Consider the following 25,428-nt stretch of genomic DNA (forward strand, 5'->3'; position numbering starts at 1 on the left):
TCCCTCTCCTGTCTCCTCAGCTTTACACCCAAAGCAGCCCCTGCCTCAGGTCCAAGCCTGAGCCCGCGGCAGAACATTGGGCTGCCTCCCAGGCCCTGACACCCCCAGCCCCGAGGTCCTGTCCACCCGGCAGACAACTTGCCTTCCCCCTCGGGCCCCTTCCCCCACTAGGCCCCACGGACGAGGAGCTGAGCTCAGGGCCAAGGAATCCTGTCTCAAAAGGGGGGGTAGGATGAAATGTTTGGGGTCTGGGCTCTGATTGGCTGCGCCCGGGCCACGCCCCCAGCCCTTTCCCCTTTCTCCCCCCTCGAAAGGGGGGCGTGAAGGGAGCCGGGATCAGCCAGGGGCCAGCATGAGCCGGAGGGAGGGAAGTCTGGGTAAGGGGCTGAGGGACCGGACGCCGGGTCGCTGAGGGGCGCAGGAGTCAGAGGGATTGGGAGCTGGGGGTCTGGGTTTCCGCCACCCCCGGGTCCGGGAGGGGAGCGGCCTTGGCGGGGAAGGGCAGGGCTCCGGTGTCAGGTAACGAGTGAGCGGGTGAGTTGTGAGAAACAGCAGGCGCTAGGGTTTAGAGGAGGCCTGGGGCTGAGGTTTCAGGGACCTGGGCTCAGGGCTTAGATCACCGGTTCGAGTACACCCAGGGGGAGGACTGGGGTCGGGGCTGGGGCAGGACCCCTGCGTCCACTGAGTCTCGGGAAAGAATCAGAGCTGGGGGGCTGAAGGAAGGGGTAGAGTACGGGAAGACAGTCTTGGAGTCACAGGAAGTAGTGAGTGACAACAGGAGACGAAAGTCTGGGCTGCTGAGGATCGCGACTGGTGCTGGGAAACTTCGGGGGTGGGGCGGGGGCGGGGCACCGGGTCAGGACTACATTCCCCAGCACGCATCGGGCGCGCGCTGTGCGTTTCGGGAAATGGAGTCCCTCCCGGGGCCAGACACTGGCTCTTGCGGACCTTGATTCGCTGACTAGCCAGGCCAGCGCCTTGCATGGATGGGGCATCAGGGAGAGAAATGGAAATGGAAGTCAGTCTCCCTATCTGTAAAATGGGCCTTCAAGGCACATTTTGATATGAAGTTCTGTACTTCGATGATGTTGAAGTCCACTAGCAGTCACTGAGGTAGAAATATGTAAGTCCTGTCCTCAAAGGGCTCTCAGGCTAAGGCAGATACACACAGAAAAGCCATTAAAAGAGCTACCCTGGAACTCATGCAAATGGCCTTAAGTCAAAGGAAGGAGTTCGTTTATAAAGGAGAAGTGATTCTGGAGGCTTCACTGAGGAGGCAGTACAGTCATGCACTGCATAACAACATTTGGTCAACAGGTGGACCGCACAGACAATGGAGGTCCCATAAGATTCTATGCATTTTTAGCCTGGGCAACATGGCGAAACCCTGTCTCTACAAAAAAATACAAAAATTAACCGGGCGTGGTGGCGCATGCCTGTAGTCCCAGCTACACAGGAGACCCAGGCAGGAGGATCGCTTGAGCCCAGGAGGTCGAGGCTGCAGTGAGCCAAGATTGCACCACTGCACCCCATCCTGGGCGAAAGAGCGAGACTCCGTCTCTCTCTCTCTCTCTCTTTTTCTCTTTTGGGATGGAGTCTTTCTCTGTTGCCAGGCTGGAGTGCAGTGGCCTCGGCTCACTGCAACCTCTGCCTCCTGGGTTCAAGCAATTCTCCTGCCTCAGCCTCCCAAGTAGCTGGGACTACAGGCGTGTGCCACCAAGTCCAGCTAATTTTTTTTTTTTTTTTGTATTTTTAGTAGAGACGAGGTTTCATCATGTTGGCTAGGATGGTATTGATCTCTTGACCTCGTGATCCACCTGCCTCAGCCCTCCAAAGTGCTAGGATTACAGGCGTGAGCCACTGCGCCCGGACAATTTTTTTTTTTTTTTTTTTGAGACGAAGTCTCGGTCTGTCACCCAGGCTGGAGTGCAGTGACCTGATCTCAGCTCAATGCAACCTCCTCCTCCCAGGTTCAAGCGATTCTCATGCCTCAGGCCCCCTGGTAGCTGGGATTACAGGCACCCACCATCATGCCTAATTTTTGTATTTTTAGTAGAGACAGGGTTTCACCAGATGGTCCCGAACTCCTGACTTCAAGTGATCCGCCCGCCTCATCCTCCCAAAGTGTGGGATTAAAGGCGTGAACCACTGAGCCCAATGCCTGGCTAATTTTTGTATTTTTAGTAGAAACGGGGTTTCACCATGTTGGCCAGGCTGGCCTCAAACTCCTGACCTCAAGTGATCCGCCCACCTCATCCTCCCAAAGGGCTGGGATTACAGGCGTAAGCCACTGGGCCCAATGCCTGGCTAATTTTTGTATTTTTAGTAGAAATGGGGTTTCACCATGTTGGCCAGGCTGGTCTCAAACTCCTGACCTCAAGTGATCTGCCCATCTCGGGCTCCCAAAGTGCTGGGATTACAGGCGTGAGCCACCACGCCTAACCGATATATATTATATAATAAAATACATACATATATATGTATTTTAACTGTAGCTTTTCTATGTTTTTATTTATTTATTTATTTATTTAGAGATAGAGTCTTACTCTGTTGCCCAGGCTGGAGTGCAGTGGCACACTCACAGCTCACTGCAGCCTCGACCTCCCGGGGTTCAAGTGATCCTCTCATCTCAGCCTCTCAAGTAGCTGGGACTACCGGCATGTGCCACCATGCCTGGCTTATATTTGTATTTTTTGTAAAGATGGGGTTTCACCATATCGCCCAGGCTGGTCCCAAACTCCTGGGCTCAAACAATCCACCTGCCTTGGCCTCCCGAAATGCTAAGATTACAGACATCAGCAATCTCACCCGGCCCTTTTCTATGTTTAGATACACAAATACCACTGTGTTCCAGTTGCCTGCTGTACTGTAACATGCTGTCCAGGTCTGCAGCCTAGGAACAATTGACTAACACCACATAGCCTGGGCGTGTAGCAGGCTGTACCACCTAGGTTTGTGTAAATACACTCTACGATGTATTTACGTACTCTACGATGAAATCGCCTAAGGATGCATTTCTCAGAATGTATCCATGTTGTTAAGCAAGGCATGACTGTCTTTGAATTTGACTTTAATAGGATTTCAACAGTGATTTGGGGACAGGCAATACATTTCAGGTAGACCACCTGCTTGACAAAGTTCTGGTGCCTCATTTTCCTTCAGTTGGAATGGGACAGACCCTGATGGGGTCAGGAACAAAGAGCCAGCGTGGGAGAGGTGATCAATGAGCAGGAGGTTGGCCATCCTCATTCCTCCCCCCTTTCCCACCAGAAGACCCCCAGACTGATTCCTCAGTCTCACTTCTTCCCCACTTGGAGGCCAAGATCCGTCAGACACACAGCCTTGCACACCTCCTCACCAAATACGCTGAGCAGCTGCTCCAGGAATATGTGAGTGGGAATGGGGGTGGGGGTGCCGGGGGCCTGGGGAATGGGAGCAGACATCACAGAGGTCCTCGATCACCCATTCTCTCAACCTCATTTTCCAATTGTGGAAATCAGGGCTCCTGAGAGAGACAGCAACTTGCCCCTGGCCACACAGCAAATTGGAAGAGGACCCTGTCTGTGACCCAGATGCCATTCTGTCCTCTCCAGCTTAGAGGCACCCTCCTCAGTGCTTTGTTTTTGAGAGGAGGCCTCGCTCTGTCGCCCAGGCTGGAGTGCAGTGGTGCCATTATGGCTCATTGCAGCCTCAACCTCCTGGGCTTAAGCAATCCTCCTGCCTTAGCCTCTCAAGTAGGTGGGGCCACAGGCACGCACCATCATGCCTGGGTAATTTTTTCATTATTTTGTAGAGGCAGGGTCTTGCTGTATTGCCCAGGCTGGTCTTGAACTCCTGGGCTCAAGTGACCTTGGTGCTTTAAGTCAGAGGTAGCCAGGTAGCCTGGGGCAGTGAAGAGAACTCTGATCTGTATCTCAGGAAACCGAGGTTCTAGGCTCTGCGTGACCTTGACACCTCCCCTCCATGGGCCTTGGTCTCTCCCCAACAGTAAAAGGAGGCAGCTAAATATGATTAACTCTGAACTCTCCCACCTGGGATATTCAGGGAAGCCAAGAAGAGGTTCCAATCTGGAGCAACAGTTATCCCAAGAGGGCACTTTTACAGAAGACAGGGATCTGCTGACATCTTTAGTTGGGCAGAGGACCCTGCCCAAGGAAAGAAAATATTTCCCCAAATTACCCTCGTGTAGTGAAGAGAGGGTATAGCTTTGAATCAGACTGCAGGCCTGCCAACTTGTTAACTGTGAGCTTTGGCAGTAACAATAACATTAAAAATAATAATGTAACAATTATGGCAGCGGATAGTGGGAGAATAGTGGCATAATAGAACTAGCTTTGGGCTGGGTGCGTTGGCTCATGCCTGTAATCCCATTGCTTTCGGAGGCTGAGGCAGGAGGATTGCTTGAGCTCGGGAGTTCGAGACCAGCCTGGGTAACACAGTGAGCCCTCATCTCTTAAAAAAGAAAAGAATAAAAGAAAAGAAAAGAAAAAGGAAAAGAAAAAAATAGCCAGGCGTGGTGGTGTATGCCTGTGGTTCCATCTACTCAGGAGGCTGAGTGTGGAGGATTGCTTGAGCCCTGGAGGCTGTGTGATCAAACCATTGCTCTCCACCCTTGGCGACAGTGTGAGACCCCATCTATTTAAAACAAACAAACAAAACTAGCTTTGTACTGCTATGAACTTTGGTTCAAATTCCAGCTCTGCCACTTCCTAGGGTAAGTCACTGTAGTCACTGTATCTCCAGCCCAACATTTTTTTTCTTTTTTTTGAAATGGAGTTTCGCTTCTTGTGGCCCAGGTTGGAGTGCAATGGTGCGATCTCAGTTCACTGCAACCTCCGCCTCCCAGGTTCAAGGGATTCTTCTGCCTCAGTCTCCTGAGTAGCTGGGATTACAGTCACCACCACCACATCTTGCTAATTTTTGTGTTTTTAGTAGAGATAGGGTTTCACCATGTTGGCCAGGTGGGTCTTGAACTCCTGACTTCAGCTGATCTGCCTGCCTTGGCCTCCCAGAGTGCCTGGATTACAGGCGTGAGTCACCGTGCCCAGCCCCACATTTATCTTTCATTTGTTCATTCATATGATGTTGATTCATTGAGTCCCTGCTCAATGCAGGTACAGAGGTTGGGGAGGATAGGGAAGGGAATGAAGCCCCCTTGGCCCCTGGACTATCTTATGTGATTTCCATGAAGACAGGACAGGAAGCTTCCTCATTCATTGTACAGATGAGAAGGCTGAGGCTCAGAGAAGGGAAGTGGTTTTGCCCCAAACTGCACAGCTAGTAAGTGGTGAAGATAGGATTTGAACTCCGGTCTGTAAGGTAACTTTAACAAAAGAGCTGACATTTTTACTGAACTCTTCCTGGGACCAGGCCCTGTCTTGAACACTTGACATGGTCATAACTGCTTTATGAAGTTGCTGCTGTTATTAGGTCCTATTTATTTATTTATTGAGACAGGATCTGACTCTCACCCAGGCTGGAGGGCAGTGGTGCCATCATAGCTCATTGAAGCCTTGACCTCCTGGGCTCAAGCAATCCTCCCACCTCAGCCTCAGCCTCCGGAATAGCTGGAACTACAGACATGCGCCACCACACTCGCTCTTTTTTTTTTTTTTTTTTTTTTTTTTTTTTTTTAGAGCTGCGGTCTTGCTGTGTTGCCTAGGCTGGTCTCGAACCCCTGGGCTCAAGTGATTATCTCACCTTGGCCTCCCAAAGTGCTGACCTAAACTGGCCCAGTCTGGGTCCAGTTTAGGGAGGAAGAAACAGGCATTGGTGTCAAGCGCATGCCACTTTGTTTTGCCTTAAACAGAGCAGCTCTGTTAGGAGGGATTATCATCTGCAAGGTGAGGAAACTGACACCCCCAGAGAGCGGGTTGGAGAGCCCAGTTGACAGCCCCCTGCCCGTGCTCCGGGGCCCCGCTGACCCGCCGGCCGTGTCTCCGCAGGTGCAGCTCCAGGGAGACCCCTTCGGGCTGCCCAGCTTCTCGCCGCCGCGGCTGCCGGTGGCCGGCCTGAGCGCCCCGGCTCCGAGCCATGCGGGGCTGCCAGTGCACGAGCGGCTGCGGCTGGACGCGGCGGCGCTGGCCGCGCTGCCCCCGCTGCTGGACGCAGTGTGTCGCCGCCAGGCCGAGCTGAACCCGCGCGCGCCGCGCCTGCTGCGCCGCCTGGAGGACGCGGCGCGCCAGGCCCGGGCCCTGGGCGCCGCCGTGGAGGCCTTGCTGGCCGCGCTGGGCGCCGCCAACCGCGGGCCCCGGGCCGAGCCCCCCGCCGCCACCGCCTCTGCCGCCTCCGCCACCGGGGTCTTCCCCGCCAAGGTGCTGGGGCTCCGCGTTTGCGGCCTCTACCGCGAGTGGCTGAGCCGCACCGAGGGCGACCTGGGCCAGCTGCTGCCCGGGGGCTCGGCCTGAGCGCCGCGGGGCAGCTCGCCCCGCCTCCTCCCGCTGGGTTCCCTCTCTCCTTCCGCTTCTTTGTGTTTCTCTGCCGCTGTCGGTGTCTGTCTGTCTGCTCTTAGCTGTCTCCATTGCCTCGGCCTTCTTTGTTTTTGTGGGGGAGAGGGGAGGGGACGGGCAGGGTCTCTGTCGCCCAGGCTGGGGTGCAGTGGCGCGATCCCAGCACTGCAGCCTCAACCTCCTGGGCTCAAGCCATCCTTCCGCCTCAGCTTCCCCAGCAGCTGGGACTACAGGCACGCGCCACCACAGCCGGCTAATTTTTTATTTAATTTTTTGTAGAGACGAGGTTTCGCCATGTTGCCCACGCTGGTCTTGAACTCCTGGGCTCAAGCGATCCTCCCGCTTCAGCCTCCCTAAGTGCTGGGATTGCAGGCGTGAGCCACTTTTCCAGCCTCTCTTTGCTTTGCCTGCCCCGTTCTCTTAACTCTTGGACCCTCCTCGTCTGCATGGTAACTCCGTCTGAGTCTACCATTTTCTTGCTCTCCCTCCTTCCTTGGGCCTGCCTCAGTTCCCTTTGGCCTCCCCCTTTACCCAGCTCTTGGGGTGTCTCTGTTTTTTCCATCCCCACTTCCTGCCTTCTTGTGGCCCTGTGTGAGCGCATGTGTACATCTCAGCCTTATCTCAAGGAGGTGACACCTTCTCTCCTTGTCCCCATCTGGCCGTCTCTCTGTGCTTCCCTGGCCAGGGGCGTGCCTGCTGGTCCTATGGGGGGAAGGCTACTCCGCATCTCAGCCACCTTCCTCAGGCTCACTCCACCTACATCCCCAGTCTGCCACACCCCATCCCTTTGGGCCTCAGCCCTGTCCCTTTGATGTCTTCCTTTCCTTCAGCCCCTCTGCCCTGTCCCTGCACACCTCCACTGCCTCCCAGCAGATCTGTGGAGACAAAACAAGCAACACCTTAAAAGAGTTTTATTTCTGAAAATAAATTAATTTTTTGTAAATAAAATGTTTAAAAATAAAAAAGAAACTAAAGTTACTTGTATATATAGTTGTTGAAAATGGGGAGACAGCTTTAGGGAGAAAAGGACCCTTGCGATGCAGCCTAGTCCCCCAGACATGCCCAAGAAGCCCAGCAGTATAAATAGGAGGCTGACAGCCCCTGGCCAGTGGTGCCCTCTGCCAGCCCAGAACAGGAAGTGGATGTGTCCTAACAGGAAACAGATGTGATGCAGTCCTTAGTTCTTCAAGAATTGGGCTTCCATGGATCAGGAAGTGGAGCCCCTGAGGACAGGAAGTGGAACAGTAGCCCCAGAGAGACAAGCCAAGCAGGGGAGCCAATGAACTTCAGCAGGAAGAAGGAAGCCTATCTGCTTAGAAAGGCGGGCTCTTCATACAGCGAATGAGGTAGACAGAGACAGGAAGGCAGCCCCAACCGTCCCAAAACTACAAAAAGGGGAAGGTCTCAGGGAGAGCCTAGGAAGGGGACCAACTGTCCTCTCCCTGTAGAGTGACAGGTGAAGCCTCTTTGGAGAGGTGCATCTTTCCAACCAGGAAGTGGACACCCAGTACCACTGGATGGGTAACCCATGGAATGGCATCCATGGAGGTTGACCCAGACCTAGAAGGCAGGCCAGAGGACCTGGGCCGGAAGGCCCTGAAATAAGGAAATTGAGGCCTGGCTCCCAGGAAATGTTCCCAGACATGGCACCCAAGCCCCGTCTGCTAGACGAGGTTTATCTCCTTTTCTAGCCCACAAGCAAGGCAGAAAAGAGGCCATTGTGAAAGAGGAAGTGCTGCAGCCTCTGACAGGAAGTCCTACCCCTCTATGCTGAGTACTTAGCCTTGAGCAGAGCCAAGTCTCTCACAGCTCGGTCTGTCCAGTGGCCATATTCCCGGGTCACCACGTAGCCTCGACATTTCCTCTCAAAGGCCGAGGCCCCAAAGGCAGCAAGCCCTAGAGTATCCTCTTCTGGGGGGATTGGCAGCCCCAGGGCCGTCGTGATGGCGGCCATATTGCCCAGCAGGCCTTGGGCCCTGAGTCTCGCAGCCCCGAGCTGAGCCAGCAGGATGGGACTGCCAGGGTTCAGGTCGCTCTGGTCGTCTTCCACGAGCTGGAGGTGCTGGGTCAATGCCAGGAAGGCCCTCTGGGCAAGGCTCAGCCATTCCCCGTCATCCAGGGCGTGCCAGGTCTTAAAGAAGGCGGTGGCAGGAGGCAGGCTGCTGAGCTGGAGCTCAGGGGCTGAGAAGCCAGGGTCACTAAAGGGGCTGCCCTGGTACTGGAGCTGCAGGAGAGACAGAGACAGACAGGAGTGAGGGGACCAGAGTGGTGCCTGGGACTCTGACTTCACGCCTGCCCACTGAGACTGGCTTCTTCCCAGGAGTCGTCACTTGCTGCGTCTCAGGGAGCTGCTGGGATGTCCTGACACAGGGCAAGGGCCCTAGGAGGCTCAGGTGTGTCATCCTCTGCACGCTAGCTGTGCAACGTGGAGTCACAAGCTTCAGAAATTCCCACCTGGCAGTGTTATGAAGATTATAGGAAATAATATATATAAAGCCCTTAGCAGGCCGGGCACGGTGGCTCACAGCTGTAATCCCGGCACTTTGGGAAGCCGAGATGGGTAAATCACTTGAGGTCAGGAGTTTGAGACCAGCCTGGTTAACATGCCAAAACCCTGTCTCTACTAAAAATACAAAACTTAGCCAGCTGTGGCAGTGCACGCCTGCTATGCCAGTTACTCAGGAGGCTGAGGCACGAGAATCACTTGAACCCAGGAGGCAGAGGTTGCAGTGAGCCGAGATCATACCACTGCACTCTAGCCTGGGCGACAGAGTGAAACTGTAAAAAAAAAAAAAGCACTTAGCACAGAGTCTAATATACAATACAGCAGCTGATATACAATAAGGGTGTGATAAGCCATCATTAATTAATAATATATTTATATTTATATCAATCAATGAACACTATGATTATATTATTTACTGTAATGTTTTCTTTTCTTTTATTATTTATTTATTTATTTTGATACAGTTTTGCTCTTGTTGCCCAGGCTGGAATGCAATGGTGCGATCTTGACTTACTACAACCTCTGCCTCCCAGGTTCAAGCGATTCTCCCGCCTCACCCCCCAAGTATCTGGAAACCCAGATTACAGGCACACGCCACCACACTTGGCTAATTTTGTATTTTCACTATGTTGGTCAGGCTGGTTTCGAACTCCTGACCTCAGGTGATCTACCTGTCTCAGCCTCCTAAAATGCTGGGATTACAGGCACGAGCCACCACACCCAGCCAACTGTAATATTTTAAACCAAGTATATTATTGACAATGTAGTTACAGCCTGGTATCTTTTTTATTTATGGCATTTAGTTATGTTTGTTTACTTTATTTTATTTCATTTTATTTCATTTATTTCCCGAGATGGAGTCTTGCTCTGTCACCCAGGCTGGAGTGCCTTGGCATGATCTCTGCTCACTGCAACCTCCGCCTCCCGGGTTCAAGCAATTCTCCTGCCTCAGCCTCCCGAGTAGCTGGGATTACAGATATGTGCCACCACTCCCGGCTAATTTTTGTATTTTTAGTAGAGATGGAGTTTCACCATGTTGGCCAGGCTGGTCTCGAACTCCTTACCTCAAGTGATCCACCCCACCTCAGCCTCCCAAAGTGCTGGGATTACAGGCATAAGCCACCATGCCTGGCCTGTTAATTTTATTACAATCATTAATAAATACTTGTTAATATTATTACATTTAATTGAGAACCTTCCCCATCAAAGTTCTTACTTCCACAAAGTAAGATCGCCAGCATCTTTTTTTTTTTTTTTCCTCTAGGACAGGGACTCACTCTGTCACCCTGGCTGGAATGCAGTGGTGCAATCTGGCCTCACTGCAACCTCCGCCTCCCGGGTTCAAGAGATTCTTTTGCCTCAGCCTCTTGAGTAGCTGGGACTAAAGGTGTGCGCCATCACACCTGGCTAATTTTTGTATTTTTAGTAGAGACGGGGTTTTGCCATGTTGGCCAGGCTGGTCTCGAACTACTGACCTCAGGTGATCTTCCCACCTCAGCCTTCCAAAGTGCTGGGATTATAGGTGTAAGCCACAGCCCCCAGCCCTGGGACCTTAGTGCACACTGATAGATGTCCTAACTGGCAGATTGCCTGGTCCCATTTTACAAGTGGAAAAACTGAGGCTAAGGGTGCCCAAGGCTATCCAGGGAATAGTGACAGCTGTGGGACTAGAAACTAGGTCGAAAGGTTCAGTCACTTCACAGGGCCAGAAATCTGGCCCAGAGAAAGAGCTCCAGATGTCAGGGGCTCCAGGGCCAGGCAGATCGTGTCAGTTGTGAAGAAGGCAGGACTACGATGCCAGGTGGGAGTTTTGACCAACAGTATCCCTGTGCCTGCTATAGACAGGCATTCCATTCATATTCAAACTTTGAACAGGAGCTGTATGGGCCAAACAAAAAAACAGCTGTGGGTCAGACTCAGCCAGCAGGCTTCCAGCTTTAACTTTGAGATGGTGTAGGAGGCCATGGAAAGGGGAGGAAATTCCACAGACCTGGCTTCAGATCCTGGCACTGCCAGTTATTAGCTCTGTGACCTCAGGCAAATTATTCACCCCCCTCTAAGACTCAGTTTCTTCACCTGTAAAATGGATTATAATTCCACCTGCTAGAACTGTTTGAAGAGTCAGTAAGATAATGGGGGTAAAGGACAGGCACAGTGGCTCACGTCTGTAATCCCAGCACATTGGGAGGCTAAGGCAGGTGGATCAGTTGAGGCCAGGAGTTCAAGACCAGCCTGGCCAATATGGTGAAACCCTGTCTCTACTAAAAATACAAACATTAGCCAGGCGTGGTGACATGCACCTGTAATCCCAGCTACTCGGGAGGCTGAGGGACAAGAATCACTTGAACCCGGGAGGTGGACGTTGCAGTGGCCGAGATCACACCACTGCACTCCAGCCTGGGTGACAGACATTGGGGGTAGAGTGCCAAGCAGGCATGGGCCCAGGTAATCACACAGCATGAATGGTGGGGAATTAAATGTGGCTGTGTAAAGCCCTTCTCTCTCGGTGTGTCCTTTGAACACTGTCACAGTCCTAGGAGGTCAGCAAAGGCACGCTCAGCATCCCATTTTGCAGATAAGAAAGCTGAGACCAAGAGAGGAAGAATGACTTGCCTAAGGTCACCCAGCCACCAGTGACATGAGTGGCACAAGTGAGTGTGGCTCTAGTGAACACTAGAGTGTTACAGGCATCCCTGTCCCCTCGGGCCATGGAGGAGTCTTCTGGACTTGCTCTGCTCATGGCAGGGCCATGGCAGGGCCATGGGAGGCAGCATCCCTCTCCCCTTGTCCCCTGCTCATGCCCCTTGTCACTCACGTAAGTCCGCAGCAGCGCTGAGGTGTTCTTCTGCATGTAGAGGGCCAGGCTATAGGCTTGACTGATGGGCTCAGCTGGGGAGATGGAGGCTGCTGAGCTGAGGGGTGGCGACAGCAGGGTCAGCAGGCAGAGGCGGGCTGGCAGAGGAAGCCAGAGGTCAGCACCAAGGCCTCGACCCTGCCTCCGATTCATTCATTCATCTCCACAACTCCGGAAAAGGTCCCATCCCTTGTGGGCTACAGCGATCTTGCATGTCCAAGTCAGTGACAAACCCTCCTGCAGGTAGATTATCCTGGCCCAGAATCCTCTGAACTCCAGGATCATTGATTCAGCTACTTGACATTTTCACTTGAATATTAGTAAGCATCTCAAACCCAAAATATCCAGGGTTTAATTCTGGAATATTCCCCCCAAGCCCCTCCTCTCCTAGGCTCCCCTGTCTCAGGTAAAGGCATTTCAATTCTTCCAATTGTTCAGGCCAAAGTCATGGTGTGCTCTTTGATGCTTCATTTTTTTTCTTACTCTACACACCCAATCCCACAGGAAATCCTGCTAGCTCTATGCTTTAAAGGCAGCCAGCACAAGTGTGAATTTTTTCCTTCTTTTAGAGATGGCATCTTGCTCTGTCACCCAGGCTGGAATATAGGGGTGTGATCATAACTCACTGCAGCCTCGAATTCCTGGGAGCAGGTGATCCTCCCACCTCAGCCTCCCAAGTAGCTGGGACTACAGATCCACACCACCACACTCAGTTAATTTTTTAAATTTTATGTGGAGACAGGGTCTCGCTATGTTGCCCAGACTGGTCTCCAACTCCCGGCCTCAAGCAATCCTCCTGCCTCGGCCTCCCAGAGTGATGGGATTACAGGTGTGAGCCACTCCACCTGGCTGCATGCTTATTTTAAATGTAAATAGATGCTGCCAAATTGTCCTCTCAAAGATCTGGTCCAAGCTGGGCGTGGTGGCTCATGCCTATAATCCCAGCACTTTGGGAGGCCAAGGCGGGTGGACCACAAGGTCAGGAGTTCGAGACCAGCCTGGCCAATATGGTGAAACCCTGTCTCTACTAAAAATACAAAAAAAATTAGCCAGGCGTGGTGGCAGGTGCCTGTAATCCCAGCTACTCAGAAGGCTGAGGCAGGAGAATTGCTTGAACCTGGGAGATGGAGGATGCAGTGAGCCAAGATCAAGCCACTGAACTCCAGCCTGGGTGACGCAGTGAGACTCTGTCTCAAAAAAAAAAAGGCCGGGCGCGGTGGTTTATGCCTGTAATCCCAGCACTTTGGGAGGCCGAGGCTGGCAGATCACGAGGTCAGGAGTTCAAGACTGGCCTTGCCCACATGGTGAAACCCCATCTCTACTTAAAAATGCAAAATTAGCTGGGCATGGTAGTGTGTGCCTGTAATCCCAGCTACTCAGGAGGCTGAGGCCGGTGAATCACTTGAACCCAGGAGGCGGAGGTTGCAGTGAGCTGAGCTCTCGCCATTGCACTCCAGCCTGGGTAATAGAGTGAGACTTCGTCTCAAAAAAAAAAAAAAAAAAAAAAGGAAGAAGATCTGGTCCAGTTTATGTTTCTACCAACAGTGTGAGGCTTGGAGAGGAGGAGGATGACCTAAGGTCACCACCCAGGAGAAACAGAGATGAGAGGCAAACCCAGGGCGGCCTCCTTCATCCGCCTTGCCACATTCCTGAGTTCCCAGAGTTCAGTAGCAACTCAGAGAAGCCTGAGAGGGAAGACCATTTCATTCCTTCATTTCACAAACTTCGGGCTTGCAGTGGTTCACATCTGCAATCCCAATATTTTGGGAAGATCGCTTGAGCCCCAAGTTCGAGACCAGCCTGAGCAACATAGGAGATTCCCATCTCTAGAAAAAGTTAAAAAAAAAAAAAATTATGCCAGGTGCAGTGGTTCACGCCTGTAATCTCAGCACTTTGGGAGGCTGAGGCAGGTAGATCACTTGAGGTCAGAGGTTCGAGACCAGCCTGGCCAACATGGTGAAACCCTGTCTCTACTACCAATACAAAAATTAGCCAGCCGTGGTGGTGGGCACCTGTAATCCCAGCTACTCGGGAGTCTGAGGCAGGAGAATCACTTGAACCCAGGAGGCAGAGGTTGCAGTGAGCTGAGATCATGCCACTGCACACCAGCCTGGGCAACAGAGCAAAAACTCCGTCTCAAAAAAAAAAAAAGAATTAGCGTAACCTGGTGTCGTGCACCTGTGGTCCCAGCTATTCAGGAGGCTGAGGCAGGAGGATCACCTGAGCCCTGGAGTTTAAGGCTGCAATGAGCAAAGATTCTGCCACTGCACTCCAGCCTGGGCCACAGAGCAAGACCCTGTCTCAAAAACCAAACAAACCAACAAAAAAAGCCACAGTTGGATCACTGCACCACTTTCTGTCACACTAGCTTTACAATTTTCTTGTTAGTACACATATTATGTGTCTGCAGAATGAAATTTCCATGAGGCCATGGATTATTGTCTGTTTGTTCACTGCGTCTCCCCAGATGCTTCCAACAGTACCTAGCACATGATAGGCATTCAATAAATATGTGTTGAATTAATGATGAAGGAAGCCTTGATGTAGGGGGATTTGGAGGTTTTCAGCAGGTGCAAAGAGAGCTGGACACCTGAGTCAGAGAGAGGAGGGGCTCTGCGGGTCCCCCTGTCCTGTGTCTCTGGGGCCTGGCGCTCCTGCCCCTCACTCACCCAGTGAACAGCTCATGCTCTCTCCTCGGCTTCTTCCTCTCTGCAGCCTCTGGGTCTTTCAGGACACCTGTCCTTCTGCCCCTCAGGTGTCTTTATACCTGGGGCTGAGCCCTGGGGTGGCCCAAGAGGGAGGGAGGGAGTCACATCCTGGGGAGAGGGGCAGGAGCAGGCAGGGCCCTGGCAAAGAATGAGAGACAGACCTGGCCACCAGACAGGACAGGGAGCGGGTGGGAGGACCCAGAAGGGGGACATATGTTCCGCACGGGGAGGCCTCATGTGCAGAAGCCCCAAAGGAAGGAAATGGGTAGGGAAGGGGACACAGATGGGACCCCCAGGCCCCTCCAGCTCCCAAATTCGACCCTAAACCCTGGTGGCTGGGAGGGAGGGGGCGAGGGCGTGATGGGGATTATCCAGGGACAAAGGGGCCGCCCCGCTCCCTGCTGTTCTGCACATCCTGGGATCCAGTTTCCCAGAGGAGGCCGCCCCCTGCTCCGCCCCACAGGGACCCAGGCGCTAGGCCCGGGCTCCCAAGGAGTTTGGAAAAAGGACAGGAGGGATGGTGTGTGAGCAACATCATCGTCCACACCCAGGTTCACCCTTAGGCACAGGAACAGTCACACGTCTACACAGGCATTGGCACGTGGGCACACACAGGCATGAGCACACACTTTCATGCGCTCATTCATTCAGGACTTATGGGCCCTGACTGTGCACCAGTCCCTGTTTTAAGTGCTGGGGACAGAGTATGGAACAAGACAGACAAAAATCCCTGCCCTCGTGGAGCTGACACTTTAGTAGACATGGGTACATATATGTGGGATCATGCCAGGCCTACACACATCACACACACAGTCCCAGACACATGCGTGCACACAGGGGAACCCATAGTGCATCCCTGGGGGCCCAGCCAGAGGCACCTACACAGAGCAGACGTGGGACACACACCTCATGCCCATAGATGCACGCAGAGGTGGGGACCAGGGGTCATGGGATCTGGCCACCTCTTAGCCTCTGATACACTAGGAGATCTCCTCCCTCTGCCCAGGCACAACACACTTGGACTTACACACACACACCTAAGACACTGTCCCTCGGGGAAGCCTTGCAGCAGAGGGGCAGGGTCGGAGAGGCAGACGCTGGGTTCTGGTGTTTCTCCAGTACTTCCCCAATCTCTCCATCATGGAACCAATGTTAAGTTCTCATCCCTGCCACCCCCTGAGTCAGGCAGTGATCGGTCAGACTCCCACCCTAGCGGGCTGGAATACTGCTCCACCCTAGCTTCCCTGGTCAGGTGGTGACCTGGAGGCAGAGGGGCCCACACAGTCACTCAAGAGGTGTTTTATTTTTATTTTTATTTTTTATTTTTGCGACAGAGTCTCACTCCGTCGCCCAGGCTGAAGTGCAGTGGCACGATCTCGGCTCACTGCAACCTCTGCCTCGCCTCCCAGGTTCAAGTGATTCTTCTGCCTCAGCCTCCCGAGTAGCTGGGATTACAGGCAAGTGCCACAACGCCCAGCTAACTTTTATATTTTTAGTACAGACAGGGTTTCGCCATGTTGGTCAGGCTGGTCTCGAACTCCTGACCTTGTGATCCACCCGCCTCAGCCTCCCAAAGTGCTGGAATTACAGACGTGAGCCACTGTGCCCGGCCAACAGGTGTTTTTTTTTTTTAAGAGACAGGGTCGGCCTGGCCGGACACAGTGGCTCACACCTGTAATCCCAGCACTTTGGGAGGCCGAGGCGGGCGGATCACCTGAGGTCGGGAGTTTGAGACCAGCCCGACCAACATGGAGAAACCCCGTCTCTACTAAAAATACAAAATTAGCCGGGCATGATGGCGCATGCCTGTAATCCCAGCTACTTGGGAGGCTGAGGCAGGAGAATTGCTTGAACCTGGGAGGCGGAGGTTGCAGTGAGTCGAGATCGCACCATTGCACTCGAGCCTGGGCAACAAGAGCGAAACTCCGTCTCAATAAAAAAGAAAAAAAAAAGGCTGGGTGCAGTGTCTCACGCCTGTAATCCCAGCACTTTGGGAGGCTGAGGCGGGCGGATCACGAGGTCAGGAGATCGAGACCATCCTGACTAAAAAACAGTGAAACCCCGTCTCTACTAAAAATACAAAAAATTAGCTGGACATGGTGGCGGGCGCCTGTAGTCCCAGCTACTCAGGAGGCTGAGGCAGGAGAATGGTGTGAACCCGGGAGGTGGAGCTTGCAGTGAGCTGAGATCACGCCACCACACTCCAGCCTGGGCGACAGAGCAAGAATCCGTCTCAAAAAAAAAAAAAAAGAGACAGGGTCGGCTGGGCGTGGTGGCTCACACCTGTAATCTCAGAAATTTGGGAGGCTGAAGTGGGTGGATCACTTGAGGTCAGGAGTTTGAGACCAGCTTGGCCAACATGGTGAAACCCTGTCTCTACTAAAGATATAAAAATATTAGACAGGTGTGGTGGCACAGGCCTGTAATCCCAGCTACTAGGGAGGCTGAGGCAGGAGAATCACTTGAACCTGGGAGGCGGAGGTTGGAGTGAGCGGAGATCGTGCCACTGCACTCCAGCCTGGGTGACAAAGCAAGACTCCATCTCAAAAAAAAAAAAAAAAAATAAGAGAGAGAGACAGGGTCTTGCTCTGTTCCCTAGGCTGGACTGCAATGGCACCATCATAGCTCACTGTAGCCTCCACCTCCCAGGCTCAAGTGATCCTCCCACCTTGGCCTTTCAAAATGTTGGGATTACAGGTGTGAGCCACTGCACCTGACCCCAGTAGATATTAACACAGCACCTACTGTGTGCCAGCACCAGGGTGAATAATAAGGCAGGTAAGGTCCCTGCCTCACGGGTACACAGTCTGGTCAGGGAGACCAGCACGAAACATGTGAATTAACACACAGCAAGGTTTCCTAAAGTGACGTGGTGCTGAGAAGAAGCCCAGACAGGTTGGTGTGATGAGCTGGGTGTTCGGAATACTTAGATAAGGAGCCTGAGGCCCAGAAAGGGGCAGCTACTTACCTGGAGTCACACAGCAGAGTCAGGGCAGATGCTAGACTCCTGTCCCCAGCTTGGGGCTGGCTGTGGGGTTCCAGATCTGAACTGTGAGCTGAAGGAAGGAGGAGGTTGAAGGAAAAGATGGATTCTGAGGTGAGGGGTCCTAAACAGGCTCTCCAAGGCTGGGGGCTGCTAGGGCTGGCCGGCAGGGCCTGTGCCAGGCAGGTGGTGATATCAGGGGATTATAGGAGGCCCATTAAGTGGGTGCACCGAGGCATGGGCCGTGCCATGGTAGTAGAGCAGGGGGAAGAGGAGGTACAGGAGGGGGAGAGTGAGGCAGATACTCGATCTGGTACTATTCACAGGTGGACGGCCTACATGGGGCAGGCCTCACCTGGGAGGGCAGGCTAACCCCACCAGAGCCCACCACCACCCGCCTCTCTCTGGGGCTTCCCTTTCTCTCTCTCTGACCCCCACCCCAGGTGGTTTTTGTTTTTGTTTTTTGAGACGGAGTCTCGCTCTGTTGCCCATGCTGGAGTGCAGTGGCATGGTCTAGGCTCACTGCAACCTCCACCTCCTGGATTCACACCATTCTCCTGCCTCAGCCTCCCGAGTAGCTGGTACTACAGGTGCCTGCCACCACGCCCGGCTAATGTTTTGTATTTTTAGTAGAGACGGGGTTTCATTGTGTTAGCCAGGATGGTCTCGATCTCCTGACCTCGTGATCCACCCGCCTCAACCTCCCAAATTGCTGGGATTACAGGCGTGAGCCACGGGCCTGTCTTTTTTTTTTTTTTTTTTTTTTTTTTTTTTTTTTTTTTTGAGATGGAATCTTGCTCTGTCACCCAGGCTAGAGTGCAGTGGTGTGATCTCGGCTCACTGCAACCTCCACCTCCTGGGTTCGAGTGATTCTCCTGCCTCAGCCTCCCAAGTAGCTGGGATTACAGGCACATGCCACCACACCTGGCTAATTCTTATATTTTTAGTAGAGACGGGGTTTCACCATGTTGGCCAGGCTGGTCACAAACTCCTGACCTCAAGTGATCCTCCTGCCTTGGCCTCCCAAAGTACTGGGATTATAGGCGTGAGCCACCACGCCCAGCCCCGTCAAGGTGCTCTTCACATCTGGAGGAATTAGCCGCATCCCAGGCCCAGCTCTGTTGTCCAAGGCATCTGTCTCGGCAGAGGTCAGAGGTCAGCAGCTCTGCCCCCTCTACCCCCATCGTGCCCCACCCTGCAGGCCAGCTCATCTTCTGTTTTGGTTACACCAGAAGCTGAATTCTTGGGAATCCCAGCAATTTAGGAGGCAGTGGGCTTCGGTTCAAGTCCTGCCTTTGTTCATCTTTTTTGTTTGTTTGTTTTGAGACAGAGTCTCACTCTGTCACCCAGGCTGGAGTGCAGTGATCTTGGCTCACTGCAACCTCTGCCTCCCAGGTTCAAGCAATTCTCGAGCCTCAGCTTCCCAAGTAGCTGGGATTACAGGTGTGTGCCACCAGGCCCGGCTAATTTTTTGTATTTTTAGTAGAGACGGGATTTTGCCATGTTGGTCAAGCTGGTCTTGAACTCCTGGCCTCAAGCAATCTGCCCGCCTTAGCCTCCCAAAGTGCTGGGATTACAGGCATGAGCCACTGCGCCCAGCTCCTGCCTTTGTTTATCACTAGCTTGGACAAGTTCCTTAACCTCTCTGAGCCTCAGTTTGCTCCCTTATCTGGAAACTGGGATAATAATTCCCACTCACAGGTTCTAACTCACAGGGCACACCCACCAAGTGCCCTGACCCCTCCTATGAGGCCTCTCCTGGGCTTGTCAAGGGTTGCCCCAGTAACACATAATGCCGCCAACCAATGGCAAAGACTCAATGTCCCATGAGCCTGTGCCTGGAGCCCAGCCCCATGCCCCGGCTACACATGTGCTCCCAAGAGATCTGGTACCTTTGCTCAAGCATGACCCAGTGTTGTCCAGAAAACCACACAGTGGGGCCCATTCAGAACAGAGGCAAGGGTGCTGGGCGCAGTGTCTCACACCTGTAATCTCAGCACTTTGGGAGGCTAAGGTGAGGGGATCACTTGAGGTCAGGGGTTCAAGACCAGCCTGGGCAGCATAGCAAGACTCCTGTCTCTACAAAAAAATACAAAAATTAGCCAGGCAAGGTGGTGTGCACCTGTAGTCCTAGCTACTCGGGAGGCTGAGATGGGAGGATTACTTGAGCCTGGGAGGTCAAGGTTTCAGTGAGCTGTGATCACCCCACTGCACTCCAGCCTGGGTGACAGAGTGAGATCCTGTATTTAAAAAAAAAAAAAAAGGCCGGGAACGGTGGCTCACACCTGTAATCCCAGCACTTTGGGAGGCTGAGGTGGGCAGATCACAAGGTAGGAGTTTGAGACCAGCCTGGCCAACATGATGAAACCCCATCTTGAACCTGGGAGGTGGAGGTTGCAGTGAGCTGAGATTGTGCCACTGCACTCCAGCCTGGGCGACAGACCAAGACTCTGTCTCAAAAAAGAAAAAAAAAATAGTACTTAAGAAAAAGATTAATAACGTTATCATTATTGTTAAAATACCTGTTCATTAGAAAACTTGAAGCAGACCATAAATGAACAAAGAAGAAACCAACAAACCACCCTATTTTACCACCCAGAAATAACTATGACTGTGTTAACATTTAGTGAGCATCATTCTAGACACCTGATCAGATAAATAGAAAAAGATTTTATGACAATCAATTAATACTAGTATCCTATTTTTAAAATTACATTTAACTTTATTTGAATTTAACAAAAGGAACAGAAATAGAAGTTTAATTGAAAGAACTGTGGAACTTCAGATAAATGTTTCTTCACTATAAATAATATTTCCTGTAAGATTCTTCCAAGTTTAAAAAAAAAGATTTGAAAACCATGAAGGATAAACTCATTATTTATTTATTTATTTATTTATTTAATTTTATTTTTGTGAGACAAGAGTCTCGCTCTGTTGCCCAGGCTGGAGTGTAGTGGCACAATCTTGGCTTAATGCAACCTCCACCTCCCAGGTTCAAGTGATTCTCCTGCCTCAGCCTCCCGAGTAGCTGGGATTACAGGCGCCTGACACCACAGCAACTGATTTTTGTATTTTTAGTAGAGGGTTTCACCATGTTGGCCAGGTTGGTCACAAACTCCTGACCTCAGGTGATCCGGCTGCCTCAGCCTCCCAAAATGTTGGGGTTACAGGCGCGAGCCACTGCGCCTGGTCCCACTAAGGTGTTTCTTCACACCTGGAGGAATTAGCCTCACCTCAGGTCCTGCTCTGTTGTCCAATGCGTCTGCCTTGGCAGAGGTCAGAGGTCAGCAGCTCTGCCCTCCCACCCCCACCTCCATTGTGCCCTACCCTGCAGGGTGACTTGTCTCCATCTTTGTTTTGGTCACACTAGAAGCTGAATTCTTGGGAATCCCAGCAATTTAGGAGGCAGTAGGCTTTGGCTCAAGTCCTGTCTTTGTTCTTTTTTTTTTTTTTTTTTTTTGAGACGGAGTCTCACTCTGTCGCTCAGGCTGGAGTGCAGTGGCGCGATCTTGGCTCACTGCAACCTCTGCCTCCCAGGTTCAAGCGATTCTCAAGCCTCAGCCTCCCGAGTAGCTGGGATTACAGGCATGCAACACCATGCCCGGGTAGTTTTTACATTTTTAGTAGAGACCAGTTTTCACCATCTTGGCCAGGCTGGTCTGGAACTCTTGGGCTTAAGTGACCTGCCTGCCTTGACCTCCCAAAGTGCTGAAATTACAGGCATGAGCCACCATGCCCAGCCCAGTCGCTATTTATTTTTAATATTTTCCTCAGTCTTCCCCTACACCCAGATTTTTCCATTATATTACTACTTTCAATTTACTAGTATTCATAACATGTATAGTATATTCCATTCTGTACCTCAGACTTTTTAAATTATTTAATCTTAGATTGATATTTAAATATTTTCAATGGTAGCCAACTATGTATTTATTTATTTGTATTTTTTATTTTTAGAGATGAGGTCTCATTCTGTTCCCCAGGCTGGAATGCAGTGGCTCAGTCATGGCTCACTGCAGCCTTGACCTCCCAGGCTCAATCTCCTACCCCAGCCTCCCGAGTAGCTGGTACTACACGCAGGCACCACCATACCCAGTTGATTTTGATTTTTTTTTAAATTTTGCCAGTAGAAACCCCGCTATTGGCCTCGTGTGGTGGCTCATGCCTATAATCCCAGCACTTCCAGAGGCCGAAGATCACTTGAGCCCAGGAGGTCAAGGCTGCATTGAACTATGACTGCACCACTTCACACCAGCCTGGGCAAGAGAGCAAGACCCTGTCTAAAAACAGAAAATAAACCCAAACCCAGCCATTGATGCCATCCATTCCCCCAGGATCACTGGCCAGTGAAGTCTACTAACATGTTCCTCGGCCATCTGAAGCCATACACAGTGCTGGGCACTTCACTTCTGGGATTTTCAGTAACCAGATCCATTGCAGCTTGGGGAGCTTGGCTTTTTGGTGATTGCTGATCCCAAGGCTGACCCTGAGCTTCTCACAGAGGCATTTTCCGTTCACTCGCCCACGTTGGTCAGTGTCAATCAGACTCCTCTGTTCTATATCGATGTTGCCATCCCACATAACAAGAGTTCAGTTATTGGGTGCCTTGCAGTGGGTGGTATCCCAGAAAAAGCCTCCATCCAGTGGCACTAACTTCCCCTGGGAACCGCAGGAAGCTGTGCTTGTCATAAGGGCTGTCCACAGGTTTTCTAGTTCTTCTCCCAAGCATGTGGCAAGAGTTGGCTTCTCTAACCCCTTTAATTAGTTATGGCTATCTCTGTAATATATATACATATTTTTTGAGACGGAGTCTCGCTGTCGCCCAGGCTGGAGCGCAGTGGCGCGATCTCGGCTCACTGCAGGCTCCACCCCCCGGGGTTCACGCAATTCTCCTGCCTCAGCCTCCTGCGTAGCTGGGATTACAGGCGCCCGCCACCTCTCCTGGCTAATTTTTTGTATTTTTAGTTGAGACGGGGTTTCACCGTGTTAGCCAGGATGGTCTCGATCTCCTGACCTCGTGATCCACCCACCTCGGCCTCCCAAAGTGCTGGGATTACAGGTGTGAGCCACCGCGCCTGGCCTATCTCTGTAATATTTTTAGACAGGGTCTCGCTCTGTCGCCCAGGCTGGAGTGCAGTGGCTCGATCATGGCTCACTGCAGCCTGGACCTCCTGGGCTCAAGCAATCCACCCACCTCAGCCTCCCTAGTAGCTAGGACTACACATGTGCACCACCACTCCAGCTAATTTTTGTATTATTTTGCAGAGACACAGCCTTGCCAAGTTGCCCACGCTGGCCTTGGGCTCCTGGGCTTGAGCAGTCTGCCCAACTCAGCCTCCCAAAGTGTTGGGATTACATGCATGAGCCACCTTGCCTGGCCAGGGTTAGCTATTTGACAGGTCAATAAAATGTGAGCTGAATTGACATGTCACTTCTAGGCAGAAGCTATAAAAACCGCCTTCTTCTTCTTCTTCTCCTTCTTCTTCCTTCTTCTCCTTCCTCCTCCTCCTCCTCCTTCCTCCTCCTTCCTTCTCCTTCCTCCTCCTTCCTTCTCCTTCCTCCTCCCTCTTCTTCCTTCTTCTTTCTTCCTCTTCTTCTCCTTCCTTCTTTCTTCCTTCCTTCTTCTTTCTTTCTTCCTCTTCTTCTTCTTCCTCTTCTTCTTCTTCCTTTCTTCTTCTCCTTCTCCTCCTCCTCTTCTTCTTCTTCTTTTTGAGTTTCACTCTTGTTGCCAGGCTGGAGCACAGTGACACGATTTTGGCTCACGGCAACCTCTGCCCCCCCGGTTCAAGCGATTCTCCTGCCTCAGCCTCCTGAGTAGCTGGGATTACAGGTATGTGCCACTGTGCCTGGCTAATTTTGTATTTTTAGTAGAGACAGGGTTTCTCCATGTTAGTCAGGCTGGTCTCAAACTCCCGACCCCAGGTAATCCGCCCACCTTGGCCTCCCAAAGTGCTGGGACTACAGGCATGAGCCACCACACCCGGCCCTTTTTTTTTTTTTTTTTTTTGAGACTGAGTCTCGCTCTGTTGTCCAGGCTGGAGTGTAGTGGCATTGTCTTGGCTCACTGCAGCCTCTGCCTCCCAGGTTCAAGCAATTCTCATGCCTCAGGATCCTGAGTAGCTGGGACTACAGGTGCACGCCACCATGCCCAGCTAATTTTTGTATTTTTAGTAGAGACGGGGTTTCCCCATGTTTGCCAGGCTGGTCTTGAACTCCTGGCCTCAAGTGATCCAGCTGCCTTAGCCTCCCAAAGTGTTGGGATTACAGGCATGAGCCACCATGCCCGGCCTTTTCTTCTTCTATTTTTATTTTTTTAAATACAATCCACGGTCCTGGACTAGATTTCAGGATTTTTCAAGAGAAGCTGGAAATCCATTTTGCCTGAGAAATGTGTTGTTGTTGCTATGCCAAATTAAATGCACACATGACTGGATTTGTTGTTTCTGCATGTTGTAATAGTTCTGAGCATGAGTTCGGGAATCTGGGGTTTGAATTTTGGCGGTACCACTCATCCATTCTGCATAGTTGAGGGTCCCAGTTTCCTCGTCTCTAAAATGGAATTCTACCTCATAAGGTTGTGTGGGTTTTTTTGTTTTTGTTTTTGTTTTTTTGAGATAGAGTCTCGCTGTTGCCCAGGCAGCAGTGCAGTGTTGTGATCTTGGCTCACTGCAACCTCCGCCTTCCAGGTTCAAACAATTCTCTTTTCTCAGCCTCCAGAAGAGCTGGGACTACAGGTGCACACCACTACACCTGGCTAATTTTTCTATTTTTAGTAGAGATGGGGTTTCACCATATTGGTCAGGCTGGTCTCGAACTCCTGACCCCAGGTGACCCACCTGCCTTGGCCTCCCAAGTGCTGAGATTACAGACGTGAGCCACCATGCCCGGCCCTCAAGATTTTTATGAGGACCACATGAAATGCTGAAAGCACTTAGTAGTATGTCCAGGAGCAGGGTCTTGCTCTGTCACCTAGACTTGAATGCAGCGAGTGGCATCGTCATAGCTCACTGCAGGCTCAATCTCTTGGCCTCAAGCAATCCTTGCCCCTCAGCCTCCTAAGTAGCTGGGACTACACGTCCAGCTAATTTTTGTATTTTTGTAAAGATGGGGCCTCACTATGTTGCCTTGGCTGGTCTTGAACTCCTAGTTTCAAGTTATCCTCTCACCTTGGCCTCCCGAAGTGTTGGGATTATAGGCGTGAGCCACTGCAACTGGCCAGGACAGTGATTGATTGATTGATTGATTGATTGATTGGAGACAGAGTCTCACTCTGTCGTCCAGGATGGAGTGCAGTGGCACGATCTCAGCTCACTGTAACCTCCACCTCCCGGGTTCAAGCAATTCTGCTGCCTCAGCCTCTCGAGTAGGTGGGATTACAGGCACATGCCACCATGCCCGGCTAATTTTTGTATTTTTAGGAGAGACAGGGTTTCACCATACTGGCCATTGCTGGTCTCGAACTCTTGACTTCATGATCCGCCCGCCTAGGCCTCCCAAAGTGCTGGGATTGACAGTGGCATTTAAATAGAGACCTTTTAGAAAAGTGGGAAAGTAGAAAAATAAATAATAAATACATAAATAGAGACCTGTAAATGATGAACAGTGAACTTGGTGGAGAAGTGAGATGGGCATGGGGAGGATAGCCCTCAAGCAGAGGGAACAGGGTAGAAATCAATCATGCAACACCAAATTCAAGCAGTGAGGATAGAGGGGACAGCCAATCCTCTAGGGAGGGCTAAGGATTTCCTGACTGATAAAGCCTGAGCTGCAAAGGAGCCTCCTATCCAGCCTTGGGCAAGTCTCTGCCAAGCTGGGACTTCACACTACACTGGCCAGCGATTGACTTCCCTGATAGAAAAACCACAACCAACAAGTCCTCGCTGGGGCTGGTCTGCCAAACACAGAAGACAGAGGGAAGGGGAGGGGGC

The 25,428-nt window shown here is 51.8% G+C and overlaps 2 protein-coding genes across 5 annotated transcripts; one reads left to right on the plus strand and one right to left on the minus strand.

The window, feature by feature from the left end:
* Nucleotides 1-294: 294 nt before the first annotated feature.
* Nucleotides 295-9,086, plus strand: CTF1 (cardiotrophin 1). 3 transcript variants are annotated; one of them, XM_016929719.4, is made up of 4 exons: nucleotides 295-377; nucleotides 3,163-3,389; nucleotides 5,637-5,843; nucleotides 5,946-7,423. In XM_016929719.4, the coding sequence occupies exons 3-4, from the start codon at nucleotides 5,784-5,786 to the stop codon at nucleotides 6,405-6,407; spliced, it is 522 nt and encodes a 173-aa protein (XP_016785208.2). In that variant the 5' UTR covers nucleotides 295-377; nucleotides 3,163-3,389; nucleotides 5,637-5,783; the 3' UTR covers nucleotides 6,408-7,423. The 3 variants fall into 3 exon arrangements, with proteins under 3 accessions (XP_016785208.2, XP_523348.3, XP_009428947.2); XM_523348.8 differs by lacking the exon at nucleotides 5,637-5,843 and having other exon boundaries at nucleotides 301-377; nucleotides 3,271-3,389; nucleotides 5,946-9,086; XM_009430672.5 differs by lacking the exon at nucleotides 5,637-5,843 and having other exon boundaries at nucleotides 301-377; nucleotides 3,274-3,389; nucleotides 5,946-9,086.
* On the minus strand, nucleotides 8,215-14,494 carry CTF2 (cardiotrophin 2). Of its 2 annotated transcripts, NM_001009112.1 has the most exon segments (3): nucleotides 8,215-8,673; nucleotides 11,771-11,907; nucleotides 14,479-14,494. In NM_001009112.1, coding segments are annotated over 3 exon segments (612 nt in total).
* Nucleotides 14,495-25,428: the final 10,934 nt, after the last annotated feature.

Source organism: Pan troglodytes, chromosome 18, assembly GCF_028858775.2.
Source record: "Pan troglodytes isolate AG18354 chromosome 18, NHGRI_mPanTro3-v2.0_pri, whole genome shotgun sequence".
NCBI lineage: Eukaryota > Metazoa > Chordata > Mammalia > Primates > Hominidae > Pan > Pan troglodytes.

Excerpts from the sequence above, each read along its gene's own strand:
- CTF1 (XM_523348.8), top strand. The coding sequence starts at position 353 with ATGAGCCGGAGGGAGGGAAGTCTGG. Across the intron at positions 378-3,270 it reads CCGGAGGGAGGGAAGTCTGG|AAGACCCCCAGACTGATTCC; the intron begins GTAAGGGGCTGA and ends CTTTCCCACCAG. Across the intron at positions 3,390-5,945 it reads AGCAGCTGCTCCAGGAATAT|GTGCAGCTCCAGGGAGACCC; the intron begins GTGAGTGGGAAT and ends GTGTCTCCGCAG.
- CTF2 (XM_009430636.5), bottom strand. The coding sequence starts at position 11,962 with ATGAATCGGAGGCAGGGTCGAGGCCTTGGTGCTGACCTCTGGCTTCCT. Across the intron at positions 8,674-11,770 it reads CAGCGCTGCTGCGGACTTAC|CTCCAGTACCAGGGCAGCCC; the intron begins GTGAGTGACAAG and ends TCTCTCCTGCAG.